Raw genomic sequence first — 14564 nt, 5'->3', positions numbered from 1 at the left:
CCGTGGACCTGTAAGATCCAATCTGCACCATTCCCCACCCAGCGCGGTGCCCGGGAAGCTGAGCAGCACTGGCTGCTGTAAGTGCACGCCCTTGGCTTCCAGCTTAGGGTTGTTTGACTCCAGGAGAGTTTGCCAGCCTGGGGGAGACTGCAGTCACGGCATTTGTGCCTTTGGCTCCGTCCCTGCTAGCCAGACAGTGATAACATGGCGGCACCCTGCCCTGACCTGTGGGAGCAGCTCAGACTTCCTGACAGTCCCCAGTGACCCTGCTGGGGTGAGTCCTGCCAGCCCCTCACAGACACCCAGAAGGTTGTGGCCATTGAAACTGCCTCAAAGGCAAGAAGGTGTCGCAGCGGGGAGTGATGGGAACTCAGAAACTGGGGTCAAATCAGCAACAGAAAGCACGTCTGGGGAAAGGGAGGGTTCCGTGGAAATAGTCAGGGACAAAGGACAGAGGAAGGGCGGAGGAGGAGAGAGCAAGTCAAGATGCAGAGGGCAAGCAAAGGGGTTCACCCAAACACCGAGGCCATCCTGCCAGGTCCTAGCTGACCTTCCCTACCGAGCCCTTAAGACACCAGGCCTGCCGAGGATGGTGGCGCACTGTAACCCTAGCACTCAGGAGGCTGAGGCAGGAGGGCCTCCATGCGTCCGAGGCCAGCCTGGGCTACGTAGTGAATTCAAGGCCAGCCTGGACTGCATAGCAAGACCCTGCCTGGAAAAAAAATGAAACAAGGTGAAAAGAAACAAAACAAAATTGACCCACGACCTTCCCCAAACCCTCCGCTCTTCAAATGTTACCCTGTTTCAGGGGCAAAAAGCAAGCTGGGAAGGGACAGGGGACCAGGCCACTCACCTCCCTCTGCTCGAGGCAGATTTTGCAGAGCCACACAGGGTGTGGGCGGTTGTTGGACGTGTCCACCCCACACTTGGTGCAGACATTCTGGGGACAAAGCACAGCCCAAGGCACACTTAGGGAGGATGGGGGGCGTTGGGGAGGTCTGGGGAGTGGCAGTGGAGGCCCGGGATCTCTTGGTGGATGGGAAGGACTAGAACTCTCCTTCCCTCCTCACCCTTCCTGCTGGGAACAAGCTAGGGTACAGCTCCGATCTGATCCTCATTTCCAATAACAAGAACTCGAGTCCTTCCCAAGCACGGATGAAGGGATTCGCCGAGTCCCTGTGGGACCTGAGTTCCCAGCAAACACACAGAGGAGGGCACAGATGTCAATTTTAAGAGGGAAGACCACGTACCCATTTTTTAAATCATTTCCCTCTTTCTTTCCCAAAAGGATCCAAGACAACCTTGACCATGACCATGACAAGAAGCCCAACTCTGCCCGGCGGACAAAGCTATCTGGGTACAAGCCACGACCATGTGGCAGAGCACTGCATTTGGGGCTGAGAGTCCTGGCTGTCGGGACCAACAGGGAAACATAATGGGCTGCACGTTCCCACCGTCTGACCAAGCGCAGCAGACGTGTTTTTCAGAAAGGGTACACTTGCCCCAGGATTCCATTCTAAATGCTAAACGAAGCAGGACAAGCCAAGGGACTGTCCCCATTGGGCTGCTCCTGCATTTCCCTTGCTGGCACACCCAAAGACAGTGGCACCTCTGCCCCAGCTCTGGGGAGCACACACAGTTCAGGGCGGTGGGGGGCTCTGAGAGCTCACGGCCTCTCCTCCAAGCATGGACACTCTCAGAGCCCAGGGGTTTGCACTTAGCTGGAGACAGCCCTCTCTTGTACCATTCCCCTCAGTGGGCAATGCTAAAAGGACATAAGATGTCCCCTAAAAGTAATGAAGGTGGTTTTTGGAAGAAGATTCAGCCAGTGGAATGCTACAGTCATCAATGGATTAGTCCACTAATGAGAGTTATTAATCTCATAGCTAAATGAGTTCACGGCTGAATGCGCTGTGCAGAGGTAGAATCCAGCTGGAGGAAAGGGGTCACCAGGGGTGTCCCTTAGTGGGTATATCTCCTTCCCTGGCTCCTTTCTTCTCTCTCTGCTTCCTGACAGCTCTGAGTTGAGCAGGTTTCCTTCACCAGGCCCCTCCACCATGGAACAGCTGACCATGGACTGAACCCACTGAAAAATGTATACAAAAAAGACCTCTCCTGCTTCACACTGTGGGTGTTGGGTGCTGTTCCAGTGGTGGGGAGGTCACTAATCCACTTGGTAGCCACAGCCAAGACACTGACAGGCTCCACCAGCCCTGGACAGAGGTCAGTGCCAAGGGACGTAAGAGTTAGAATGACTTCCAGGAAGGAACCAGGATCAGGGTGATCTTAGAAGGCAGATGGGCATGGGAGCAGCTAGAGAGAATCTGTGTCCCGCCAACACCCCTCCACACCGCACGGGTTTGCAGACCCCAAAGCAGCAGCTTGGCACCATGGTGCTGAGCAGGGATGGGGCGGGAGGGTGATGGTACCTTCTTGCAGTCCTCACAGACGACACAGGCGGAGCCCAGCATCCCCAGCTGCTCCCCGCACAGGATGCAGCGGTTCACCCCGTCCCCGGCCACGTTCTTCCTCATGTTCTCCAGGCGATCCACCAGGCGCCTGCGATAGATGGCAGTGAGGGCTGTGCAGGACCAGGGCCCACCGTTGTGTCCCCAGGGTCATGCTGACGGTCTTAAGCTCTGAGCTCTCTGCCCTTGGACCTCTCGTGGTGGCTGCAGACCCTTCCCCTGAGGGGGCCCGTGCTCTTCAAGTTCAGGACACCAAAGCCCTGCCCAGCATCCGGGCCCCTCAGAGTCCACCCAGCATGGTGACTGCCGACTAAGAATCCCATCTGGCCCCTCCTACCTCACGGAGCCCCGAGGGACGAGCTGTAGTGCTCCAGATCTGTGCCACGTGTCTACACGACCTCTATGCTCGGCTGTGCCCTCGGGCACAGCAGGGCACTGCATTGGGCTGAGCTCACCAACTTGGTGCTTCTCCATCCCCACCCCAGACACCTGTCCTCCAAGCTCAGAAGACAGCACCGCCACCACCCGCTGCTCGAGCCTGAAACGTGGGTCCTCCTGGATCTTCTCCTCACATGGCATTCAGGGACCCAGCCCGATCACCCAGTTCCATTATGTCTAACTTCTTAAAACTTCAGGGTCCAGTTCTGTCCCCCCTCAAGCCAGCCATTGTGGTCTTTCTTATAGATGGCTGTTGTAAGCCTTTGCAGGCGCCCTGCACCCATCCATGTCCTTCTAAACAATCTGTGCCCAACCCCCAGCCATGGGGACATTTTGTGTCACTCTGGGTCCCATACAAAGATCTGGTGGCTTGCCAGCCCATGGGGCTTTCATGTCCCTCTGTGCTCTGGCCCAGATGCAGTCCTGATCCTCTTCTCCCTCTTAGCCCTGCATAGCGGCCTCCAAGTGCAGTCCCCAGACCAGCTGCATCAGAGTCACCTGGGAACTTGTAAGAAACTCAAGACTCATAAACTCCAGGCCCAGGCCCATCGATATGTGTTGTAAAATGTCCTCCAGGTGCCCTGATGCCTGCTTTGCCTTGCTCTGACTACCTGGTCTTCCTTCCATTCTAATTCTCCTCTCTGCCTCAGGACTTTTGCACATTCTGTTCCTTGTTTCTGGAAGACACCCTCCATACATATATTTGTGTGTGATCTGTTTCTGTCATACATGTATATGAGTGTGCACACACGTGAATGCTTTTATACTTTCCCTGCTTCTATTCTCATCCTTGAGATTCAGTTCTTGTGTCACCTCCTCTGAGAATCCTTCTCTGGCCACCTATTTTATTTACACTAAAAATGACCTGATGTGTCCTCACAGCCCTCGTCACGTTTGTAAGCAAGCAGATCACCCACGTTAAATAATTCAGATTGTGATGTGATCTCCAGCTCCCCTCTGGACTACGGGTCCCTCTATGGCAGGGACCTTGTCTGTCCTGTCCCTTACGTGTCCAGAGCCAGCTCAGTGTACAGCAGGTACATGATGGTCATTTTGTTTTTGTTTTGAGACAGGGTTTTGCTATGTATCCCAGGTTGGGCTCAGACTTGGAATCCTCCTGCCTCAGCCTCTCAGAGTGCTGGGACCACTTGTGTGTGTCATCGTGCCTAGGTAACATGACAGTCGACTGAACAACAGCCACTTGTTCCTACACTGGTCCCCGGGTGAGCAGGGCACCAGGCAGCTTCCCACGTACCCACCATGCTTTGCAGGCAGGCACTGCTACGGGGCCCCCTTTGTAGGTAAAGAAAGTGAGGCACAGGACGTCAAGTGACAGCTGAGGTGCAGCAGAGCCCAGACGAGAACCGAAGTCTCACATGTGCTGCTATTAGAGCCTGTCACACGGAACGTGCGCACAGACGACACAGAGACCGCCTTAGAGGGCAGACTCTGAAACACCAGATTGGGGTGAGGGAGCAGTGTTTCTTGAAGGCTCCCCACAATGCCACGGGGTGCTGCTGGTCCAGACTCTCTGCACAACCAGGCGGCAGGGCTGTGTGACCCTTGTAGCTGCAGGGCATCCTGCTCTGGCCTCAGGGCTTTGTTGTTGGTGCTGCTGTTCTGGTTTGTGACACTTACTGCCTGTTGAAGGTCACTTCCTTTCCTCTCTCTTTAAAGCAGATTTGCTGTCCTATTCCAGCCACAGCCAGTGGACCCCAATGGAGCGCACCCCACCCCATGCACCCCTCTGTGGGCTGGGTCCCACTGAGCACGCCACACTCGTGAGAACTGATGGGGGAGGCTTGGGCATCACAGCCACCAAGGGACCCTGGCAGAGCCCACTGCTACTCATGCTGAGTCCTCCAGGGGCCTGGCTCTTCCACCCCCGCTGTGACCCAGATCGGACAGAGCAGGGAGGAGCCAGGCAGATGGCGGCTCAGCTCCTGCTCCCGGTTCTCCTCCTTCCCCCCACGCTCCCAGGCTCTTCCCCTGAAGTCATTCTGATGATAGGGTGACGGGGAGCTGGTGGCTGGGAGCAGCTTATTACTAAGTGACAGGCACACAGGTACCAGCGGATTTTCTTAACTTGACTAGATGCCAAGGACCGTGGACTGTCCCCATCTTGAGATGCTTTGACTCGACCATCGTGCAAAAGAGGCAAGTGGTCCGCAGGAGCCGCCCTCCGGGCTTTGCACTGTGATCTGAGCCTGGATCGGCCTGGAGCCTCTCACCGCGCTGGGCAGCTCAGTGTCAGCCCCGTGGGGCCACCGGGGGAACACCGCTGCTCCACGGTGTGCTCTGCTGTGTGCCAGGTTCCGTGCAACTTGTTTTTAATGGACAGCGCCCCACTTATTAAAAGAGTCAACGGAAGCACAGAGAGGTTAAGTGACTGCCTAAGTCACACAGCTAAGAAGCAGTGAAAATCAAAAGGCAGCCGAGCGGTGGCTCTGGAGTTCTTGTTCTTATCGCTCCCCCAGCCTGCCGTGTGCCGGGTGGCACCACGGGCATCCCTGAGCAGGCCCGCCTCTGCCCTGGCTGGGTCTCCTGCCTTTCTCATGCCCCGGGACCCTCAATCACTGGCGTGAGCTGACGAGACAGCACACACACAGCCATCTCAGCTGGGTTTGTCCCCTGCAGCAGGGGCAAGAAACCTAACCGTTGCTGGGCATCGTGGGGCCCGCCTGCAGTCCCCGCAGCCCGGGAGGCTGAGGCTGGAGAGCTGCTAGTTCAAACCCCACCTGGACAACTTAGCAAGACCTTGTCTCAAAAGAAAAAGAAAAAAAGAACTGAGAATGCAGCTTGGTGTGAAAGCCCTGGGTTTAATTCCCGGTGAAAAATAAATTAAGAGATCAAGAAAGAAAGAGGAAAGGAAGGAAAAAGAAAAGAAAAAAGCTCAGTAACTTCCCACATCATTGGGCTTCCCAGAGAACTCTCAAAACTAAGCCAAAAATCTCAATTTTCACCTCTTCTGCTTCTTTAGCTAGAAAACGGGAGTTCTGGGTTACATCAGCGGTTGTCAAATTGTACTCCTTGGCACCGCTGGCCTCCCTAGGGCTGGCCCGGCCTCTGCATTGTGGAGGCCTGGGTCACCCCGAACACCCACATCCCCTTCTGTTTGTTTGGGCTGCTAGATTAGATTCTCTCTGCAAAGTTGTTTCCGGGGTTTAAAAATAGTCTGCAGATAAACTGCAAGATGCTTTTGATGCCAGAGGATTAAAAAATACCCTGAGACATACCCTGGGAAGCCAGGGCGGGCTTGAGAGGAAGTGGGCAGAAGTGCGGAGAACACTTTGCACACAGTCCTCTCCTCCGACCGTGAAAATCCACCGCCCTGTCACTGAGCTCTCAAGGCTTAGAGAGGGCGAGGCTAAGCTGCAGTGCGCTCTGTTAGGGACACAAGGGTGACCCGCCTCTTCTAGGACAGTGCAGGCCAGAGAACCGCCCACCACCTGCGAAGCCCCACTGCAGCCTCCGACCACCACGCCCGTCTCTCCGGACTCCATCCGAAAGTTTCCATTAACACGCGTGGGCAGGGCGCTGTCTTCAGCCCCCTCAAATGCTGCAAGCCACACGCAAGTCCAGCAGATTTCATTTGTCCCAGGAGCCCTTGCTGGTGGCACTTGCAGCGGGCAGCATTTACCCCAGCATAGCTCACAGATTGCCCCCAACCTTATGCCCCAAATTTGCCATGAGATAGCTCGCTTTTACCAGGTTAGCATGGCTCTCCTATACCCAGAGTCTTTAGAGACAAGACATCATCTGACGCACAGCATTCTGCTTTTAGTAGTAGTATTGCCTTTTACAAAATACAGTAATTTTCACTGAAAATTAAACAAACACTGGTAGCAGCTGTAGTTTTTCCCTCATAGGAAGTTGGTGATGGCCCCTCCTTAGTCAGGTGTCCCTGCTCAGGCTCCTGGGATCCGGGAATTCGGGAGGGACTCATAAAGAGGACGGATGTGGGTGTGCTTGGGTCTCTTCCTTTTGCACAAAAGATGGGAAGTGAGCGGGAAGTTTCTTGCCCTCCGTACCCCTAAAAGCCAGGGACAGAAGACTGAGGGGCCCAACAGCCACAGATTTGAAACTCACAAGTAAAGCTCGGCAGGAAGCTAAATTCACGCTCTGTCATGGGAGCTGCTGGGTTACAAGTGGATCAAACATTTCAGCTTTGTTACCCTAAAAAGAAATGTTTGCTTTTATCAGCGTGGGCAGAAGAGCCATCCATGTGCACAGGAGAGCACATTCCACTCGCCCAGCATTAAAGAAAACATCAGTGCCAGGATCGTGACTCAGTCCTCTCAGGCATGAGCTGGTTAAGCCCGGATGCTGCATGTAAGCATGCAGTCCTGCTAAGAGCCCTGTGGGGGCGAATGATCCTCAAATTCATGGCACATCTGGATCACCGGGGGCAGAGCCCAACATCCATAGGATGATTCCATGGGGTTGCAGTGGTGCCCAGGAACCTGCGTTTTAAAAGGGCTCCCTGTCTGGCTCTGCAGCCCATGAATTGGTGTCGATACCTGGAGAATTATTGCAATAAGCAAAGTCGTGAGGCAAATTGCACGGGAAAATGTATTTCCATTTCTTATGCTGACTGGGGAAATCTAAACCCTCCGGAGGCAGGACTGCAGGCAGGGGGTAGGCTTGTGGGTGGAACGTGTTCTTCTGGGTACCTTTAGTGAGTGCTCGAAGAACAATCAGAAAGGAAACATCAAGCTATGCACAGCGATTGTCACCAAGTGGTGTGATCCTGGGTAACTTTCATGTCCTCCTTCAATCCCCCTCCCCATTAAGCATCCAATTAACTGAGCTCCTCTTTACTTTCTTACAGTGAACACGTTATTGCCTGGATTAGAGAAGAAAGTGCATTTTTGAAGACAGCGCTATGCAGTCCACGGATTCAAAGGCATGGGTTTCTCAGTGAATGACTGACCTTGAATGAGCCCCCTTTCTGTTCGCTGACTGCTCTGAGGGGTCAGGACGGCTGCGTCCTGAGTTTCCTCCAGGTAGCAGGGGCGGGTGGGTGCACTCAGATCCCAGGGCTGAAACATCAAGGCACCCCCCACTTTTGTTTGACCCTCAGGGGTCCCTCTGTGACTAACAGGACACTTCCCACCAGCACCCTACTATTATTTGTCTGTTGGAGGTCTCCACCTATCCCCCCAGCAGGTGCCCAATTAGCTGGACACTGTAAGTGGCTGTCACTCCCTGGTTATGTCTTCCCATGCCCCATTTACTTTATGATGCCCGCCCGCATCCAGGAAACATCTCTCCCCAGGCTGAGTGTGGATGACTCAGAGAAGGCAGCTGGGTGGCTCTCGCTCGCCCCAGGTGTTTCCAGAGACACCAGAAAGAAACACACGCCCTCCTCTGGCCACCCATGAGTGACATCTGGACTCCCAGCTGGTCTGATGCAGCTTCCAAAAGGAGGTAGACAGGCTGGTCATGCTCCTGGCACGTAGATGTGGGGCCCCTGCCATGTGCCAGGGAGCCAGAAGCTGGCACTCTGGAGAGGGACTCAGATGCCACCCTGTGGGGCTGGAATGGGCAGTTAGGAGACAGCGCAGTGGAGTGACAGGGGCATCCAGGATGGCCCTGGAAGAAGGGCAGGGACAACACGCACCAAGGACTAGAGAAATAGATCCGTGTGGCGTGTAGGCTGGGTGGCAAGAGGCGGGGCTTGGGGGCACCTGGAGTTTCAGAGGGACAGGATGGAGTTAAAGGTATTAGAGGGGAGGAGACTGCACTTCTCCCATTTGGAGATGCTGCGGGGACATCTGAATGGAGACCGAGGCTCAGAGCAGCGAGAGTTCCGGGTGGAAGGGGGCGGGTCTCTGGGCCGTGCCTAGAAGACCTGTTTCCATGCCGCTTGCATCCTCTAGCTGCTGTCGGTATTCCTTGGTTCACGGCTACTTCCTCCGCTTTGAAGCCATCAGTGAGGCATCTCCCCAGCTGTCTGTGACCCTGAGCCTCTCACCTCCCTCTTGTAAGGGCCCTGTGATGGCACTGCATCCACCTGGAAAGCCAGGTTAACTCACCACCTCAAGAGTCCAAATCACATCTGCATGCGCCCTTTTGCCATGGGAGGTAACACAAACACGCATTCTAGGGACGCGGCGTGGACGTCTGGGGGAGCACTGCTCAGCGCACCATGCACAGTTCCTGCCTTGTACCCTGCCAAGTTCTATTTCCAGCTGGCTCCACTTTGGCTTCCGTCCCCTCTCCAGAGTCCAGCGTGACCAATCCTTGCCCACCTGGCTGTGGAGGTCAGACCAGCTGAGCTTTGGATTCCGTGAACTTCTGATCACCTCTTCCAGGTGCTTATGGGCAACCCCAAGTGAGTATAAGTCCCTACTTACAAGCAGGTGACACGCGCCCCTGCAGATACCCCTGCAAATCTACACACGTGTGCATACTTACACACCTTCATCCATCCACTCATACACACACTAACTTGCATACATTCACACCTATATACACATACCTACATACACCTGCACACTCACACTGACACCTGCACACGTATCTGCACACACACCTGCACACACACATTTGCCAAGAGCAGAAGTACGAAGCAGCAGGCAGGGCTCGGGACACCAATCCAGGACTGAACCCTCCTGTCGCCATATGTGGGTGTGGCCTCCTCCTAGCTCTGTGACCCCAGGACAGCTGCTTCACTTTCCTGAGCCTCCTTTGCTTCACCTGTAAGTTAGGAGACACCAAGGCCTTGCCTCCTACGATTATTGCCCAAAATGTACTGTACTTATTATAACTTGTTCTCTTCCCTAAAACTTGTGTAGTTGCCAGTTAAGCTTGTAACATACCCACCTTGTAACCCCTCCCTGCCTCTCTGGTTACAGTAACTGCTTGTTCCGCCTCCCTGGTTGCTAATATTATGGGGACAAACTGATCCTAAGACCCTGACCCCTGGCCTGCGGCTTGCTACTTTATAACTCCCTGCAGCCCCTGGCTCCCTGCACACTTCCCTGGCTGCTTTTCTGGGACAGTGTCGCCACTGAGCTCAGCTAATAAGGTGCTTCTTTTTTCATTTTTGGAGTCCGTCATTTTTCTGCCCATTTCATTCAGGAGCTCGGCCGGGATCCCGCCTTTTACAGGATTTACACCCCCCCCCCCACCCAGGCTCCTACTTTTCAGATGACGTCAGGATCTTTCTGAACACAGCTTCCTTCTACTGGCAAGTACTTATTACTTTCATTTGACTCTGCAATTTTCTCCTTTCTATGAGTTGGAGAGTCAAGTTTTCAGCTTCTCCCATTGGGCGAGAAGTCACCAAAACCTAGTCTTCGCTCTCCTATATCTTCATCTTCTTGTTCTGCCCCTGATTCATCCATTACTGAGAATTCCTGCAATTTAAGCGGACCTAATATGTAGACCGCCTCCTAGAGATTTTTTTATATCAGTTGATTAACTCGAGTTAACTAAATTAGATGATTTTTGTGGGGCTATTTGTGTCATATTTGGTTTTATTCTCTTCCAAAAAAAAGTAATAAGAACTATGGGAGTAATAAAACCCAAAATGTGTAAATGTGTTGTAAAAAAGAGAGGGGAAAAAAAAGTACTCTAAAGGATAAAACTTCAAGTGTGTTTAGGTGTGTAAGATAAATGACCATGTTACTAAGTTTTTGTTGGATCACTGAACACAACTGTTTGCAGTCTCGCTGTTTGAATGGCCACTTTGTATGCTTTAATCCTGTAACTTGAACAACTATTTCTAGGATGACAATATGTAATCTATTAACTAGTGATTTCTTACTGGTTTTTTTTTTTTTTTGAAATTCTGTATTACTTTTACCCTTATACTGTTTTGTTTTTTTCTCCTTTAAATAAAATTTTTTTTAAAAAAGAAAAGCATGCTCTTCCCTAGGCTAGATTGCAGCTAGCAAAAACTGGTTATTTTAAAATCCCTAGGGCAGGTCTGCAATCAACAACCAGGAGAGTGGCCACCTGGTAATTTTAACCAGGTTCTGGTTGCAAAATGGAGGACCTGTCCAGTCTCCAAAGCCCTGTGGGTGATTCTTTATCTCTGTGGCAGGCCTCTGCCATCTTGTCCTTGTTTGCTCCTCTGCACCCCTTGTCTCGTGTGTCTACTATACGGGCCAGACAGCTTCCTCCCCAGTGTCACCCTTGCAGTTTGCTCTTAATCATTTTAAGGATTTCAGGGATCGAGATGCCGGATATGGAGATCCTGTCTACCCTAAAAGGCTGAGACCTTTCTGTGAACTCGAATGGCCTTCCTTTGGTGTTGGGTGGCCTTCACAGGGAACTTTTAACTTACAAGTCTCTCAACAGGTCCGTCAAGTCATTTTCAGAACCCCTCACCATGCAGCCTGATCAAGTGGTCTAGAGGTGAGGATTTGGTGCTCTCACTCAGCCGATTTGGGATGACCGTCAGCAGCTTTTGCAGACTCTCTTTGAATCTGAGGAATGCAAGCAAATCCGCACTTGGGTGCGCTGATCTGTCCTCGACACTAACGGGGAGCCCACTTCAGATCTAAAGAGGCCCGATGCTGTTTTCCCTTTGACCCGCCCCATCTGGGACCTAAACACAGACAGAGGTAAGGAGGCTTTCAGTGGGTACCGTCAGACTCTTCTTATGGGACTCCGAGCTACCGCAGGAAGCCCACTAATCTATCAAAAGTAACTAGGTAAGACAGCTGGCTTCTGAGTCTCCGGTGGCTTTCCTTGAGCGCCTCATAGAGGCCCATCGTATGTATACACCTATAGACCCGGAGGCACCAGAGAACAGACGAGCTATTAATATGGCATTTGCTACTATTCATGTACATCGGGCAATCCACCAAAAGAGGGGGCTCCTAACCTCTACTGGTCAAAGATGAAGAATGCTCCTTTATCCTGGGCTTGTTAGGCGCTATCTGGCTCCCCAAATCTATAGCAGTGGTGCATTGCAGGAGCCACCAAACGAGAAAAGATCCAATCTCCATAGGAAAGGCACCTGCTGCCAGCAGTGCTCGAGAGGCAGCTCTAAAGTCATCCATGCAGCCTGCGGCCCATTTGCTGCCAGTTCTGCCACCCCCTTGTTTGCCCCAGTTGGTATATTCCAAGTCAGATCAGGAGCTAGTTAGACAACTCACAGCAAAACAAGAGCCCCCGAAAATTGGTTCCAATTGCCAGACAGACAAATTCTAATACCCGCTGCCTTAGGAAGAGACTTGATCCTTCAAATCCACCAGGCCCCACACCTAGGAGGCTCAAAACTGGCTGAGTTGCTTTAGAACAGGCACTTCATTCCTAAGCTGACACAATCAGCAAAGGAAGTCAGTTAAAGATGCCCACAGTGTTCACAAGTAAATACCAAAGCCACCACTGTCTCAGAGGAAATTCGGTATTGGGGAACTTTTCCAGGAGAACACTGGGAAACTGATTTCACAGACATGGGGAAACCAGGAATACATGGACATAAGTATTTACTGGTTCTGGGAGACACCTTCACTGGTCGTCTGAGGGATATCCAACGAAAACCGAATCGGCCTCAATTGTTGTCAAAAAGCTTTTATATGAAATAATTCCTGGATTTGGCTTCCCTTATCTATGGGACCCAGCCATGGCCCGGCTTTCATAGCTTCCATCGCTAATAAAGTTCTCAGTTATTACAGACTGATTGGAAATTTCACCGTGCCTACCACCCCAAGGTTCAGGTCAAGTTGAAGAGATGGACCGAACTCTAAAAGAGACGCTCAGCAAATTGATTTTAGTCTGGTGATTTTAGTCTCCTTCCTTTTTCCCTCTTCCGCGTGCATTGTACTCCATATATAAATGGAATAACCCCTTTAGGGGCAGTCTGTTGGAGACCACCACCCCTCATCCCCTGCCTTGATAGTACTCATTTGGCAGAGACTGCTAACCACAGCTTGATTAAGTCCCTGCAGGCTCTTCAGCCTGTGCTGACCTCCATCCACTAACTCTTCTGAGACCAGCAAGCCAAATCTCTGCCCACACCAGAAACTCCACTTGTTGCTAATCCAGGAGATAAGTGCTGCTTAAGCATCGTTTCTGCAACTCTTTTTTGAACCTCGCTGGACTGGACCGTACACCATCATCCTCGGCATCCCTACGGCTGTCAAAGTAGCAGGAAAATCCACCTGGATACATCATTCTCACATCAAGGCTATCCCACCCAGGAAACAGGTAAGTGGACTGTCACACAGACTGAGAACCCCCTTAAACTTAAATTACCAAAATGCTCTTGACAATCCTCTTTGCTTGTCATATACAGCTTGCTTTGTTAGCTAGCCATAATCCAACCTTACCTTAGAAAATGTTGAAGGTAATAAAACTTGTCAGATCTGCTGCCTATAACCGTGACTCCAGCCCCGATGCAAACTTATGCTCTGATTCTATTGTAATAACTAATGTCTCTTATGCACTGAGTCAGCACCTGGCAGCCCCTACAGGATCCTGGTTTGCTTCAGGTACTTCAGGTCTAACTCCTTGTGTCATGCTTGGTATATTTACTAGACATACTGAGCTATATATTCTTGCTCTTGTATTTCCCCCAGCTTACTGGTACTAATGGAAGAGAACACTTAAATTTAGAATCTGACCTCTTTAGGACAGTTCCAGCAGACCTTGTTAATACCGATTTTGGTGAGACTAGGTCTCTCTGGAGCCACAGCATTGGAAGCTACAAGCTTAATAATTGGTGACCAAAACTACAGAGAACTAAGTGCCCTAACAGACAAAGATTTGGCAACACTGGAACATTCTGGATCCAAATTGGAAGAATCCCTCGGGTTTCTGGCAGAAATGGTTCTCCAAAACCATCGGGGCCTGGACCTGTTAGTCATGAAAGAAGGTGGTTTGTGCGTAGCCTTAGGAGAGGCTTGCTGTTCCTACGCCAATCACTCTGCAGTCATACGAGATAACAAACAAGCTTAGAAAAGAGACTCCATGAGTGAGAGCAGCAGTGACAAACTGACCAGAATTGGTTTCAAAACTTGTTCTCACTGTCCCCCGGCTGACCACCTTGCTCTGAGCTCTGATAGGACCAATTATCCTCTGCTTACCTGCCATAAGCATTGGGCCATGTATTATAAAGTGCCTCTTGAATCACATCTAGGACATATTTCAAGCTGTTAAAATGTTTATACTTAGGCAAGAAGGATATAACCAGTTATCTATACATGATTATGCAACAGAGTCAAAGATTTGACTCAATGACCAAAAGCAGTGGGGAATGTTATAAGCTCAAAAACCCCAAATGTGCTGTACTTATTATAACTTGTTTTCTTCCTGTAAAACTTGTGTAATTGCCAGTTAAGTTGCAACCTTGTAACATACCCACCATGGAACCCCTCCCTGCCTTCCTGGCTCCTGTAAAACTAAACCAAATTACCTTCTATGTTGACAAACTGACCCTAAGACCTCGACCCCTCCCCTTGTGGCTTGCTACTTTATAACTCCCCGCAGCCCCTGGCTGGAGGCACACCTCCTTGACTGCCTTCGGGGACAGTGTCGCTCAGCTCAGCTGAGCTCAGCTAATAAAGCGCTTCTTTTTTAATTTTTGGAGTCCTCATTTTTCTGCCCATATCAGTTGCTGCTGCACAGATAAAATAAAACTGTGCTTCTAAAAGGAAACTGTGCTCCTAGAATGCCTGGAACACGGTACCCTCTCAGCAG

At 51.4% G+C, this 14564-nt stretch overlaps 1 protein-coding gene across 3 annotated transcripts in view; it reads right to left on the bottom strand.

The window, feature by feature from the left end:
• Rph3a (rabphilin 3A) overlaps positions 1-14564 on the bottom strand; it is an 88074-nt gene that overhangs the window by 22140 nt on the left and 51370 nt on the right. For all 3 annotated transcript variants that reach the window (XM_063225675.1, XM_063225676.1, XM_003462951.5), the window contains 2 exons: positions 2430-2559; positions 854-940 (listed from right to left, as the gene is read on the bottom strand). In XM_063225675.1, coding sequence (XP_063081745.1) covers positions 854-940; positions 2430-2559 — 217 coding nt within the window. The remainder of the gene's footprint in view (positions 1-853; positions 941-2429; positions 2560-14564) is intronic.

The sequence above is a fragment of the Cavia porcellus genome, unplaced genomic scaffold (genome assembly GCF_034190915.1).
Source record: "Cavia porcellus strain 051 isolate PalLab524CR breed Dunkin Hartley unplaced genomic scaffold, mCavPor4.1 scaffold_16, whole genome shotgun sequence".
Classification (NCBI taxonomy): Eukaryota; Metazoa; Chordata; class Mammalia; order Rodentia; family Caviidae; genus Cavia; species Cavia porcellus.
Note: the sequence above shows the minus strand (reverse complement) of the source record. Positions and strands in the feature narration are given on the sequence as shown.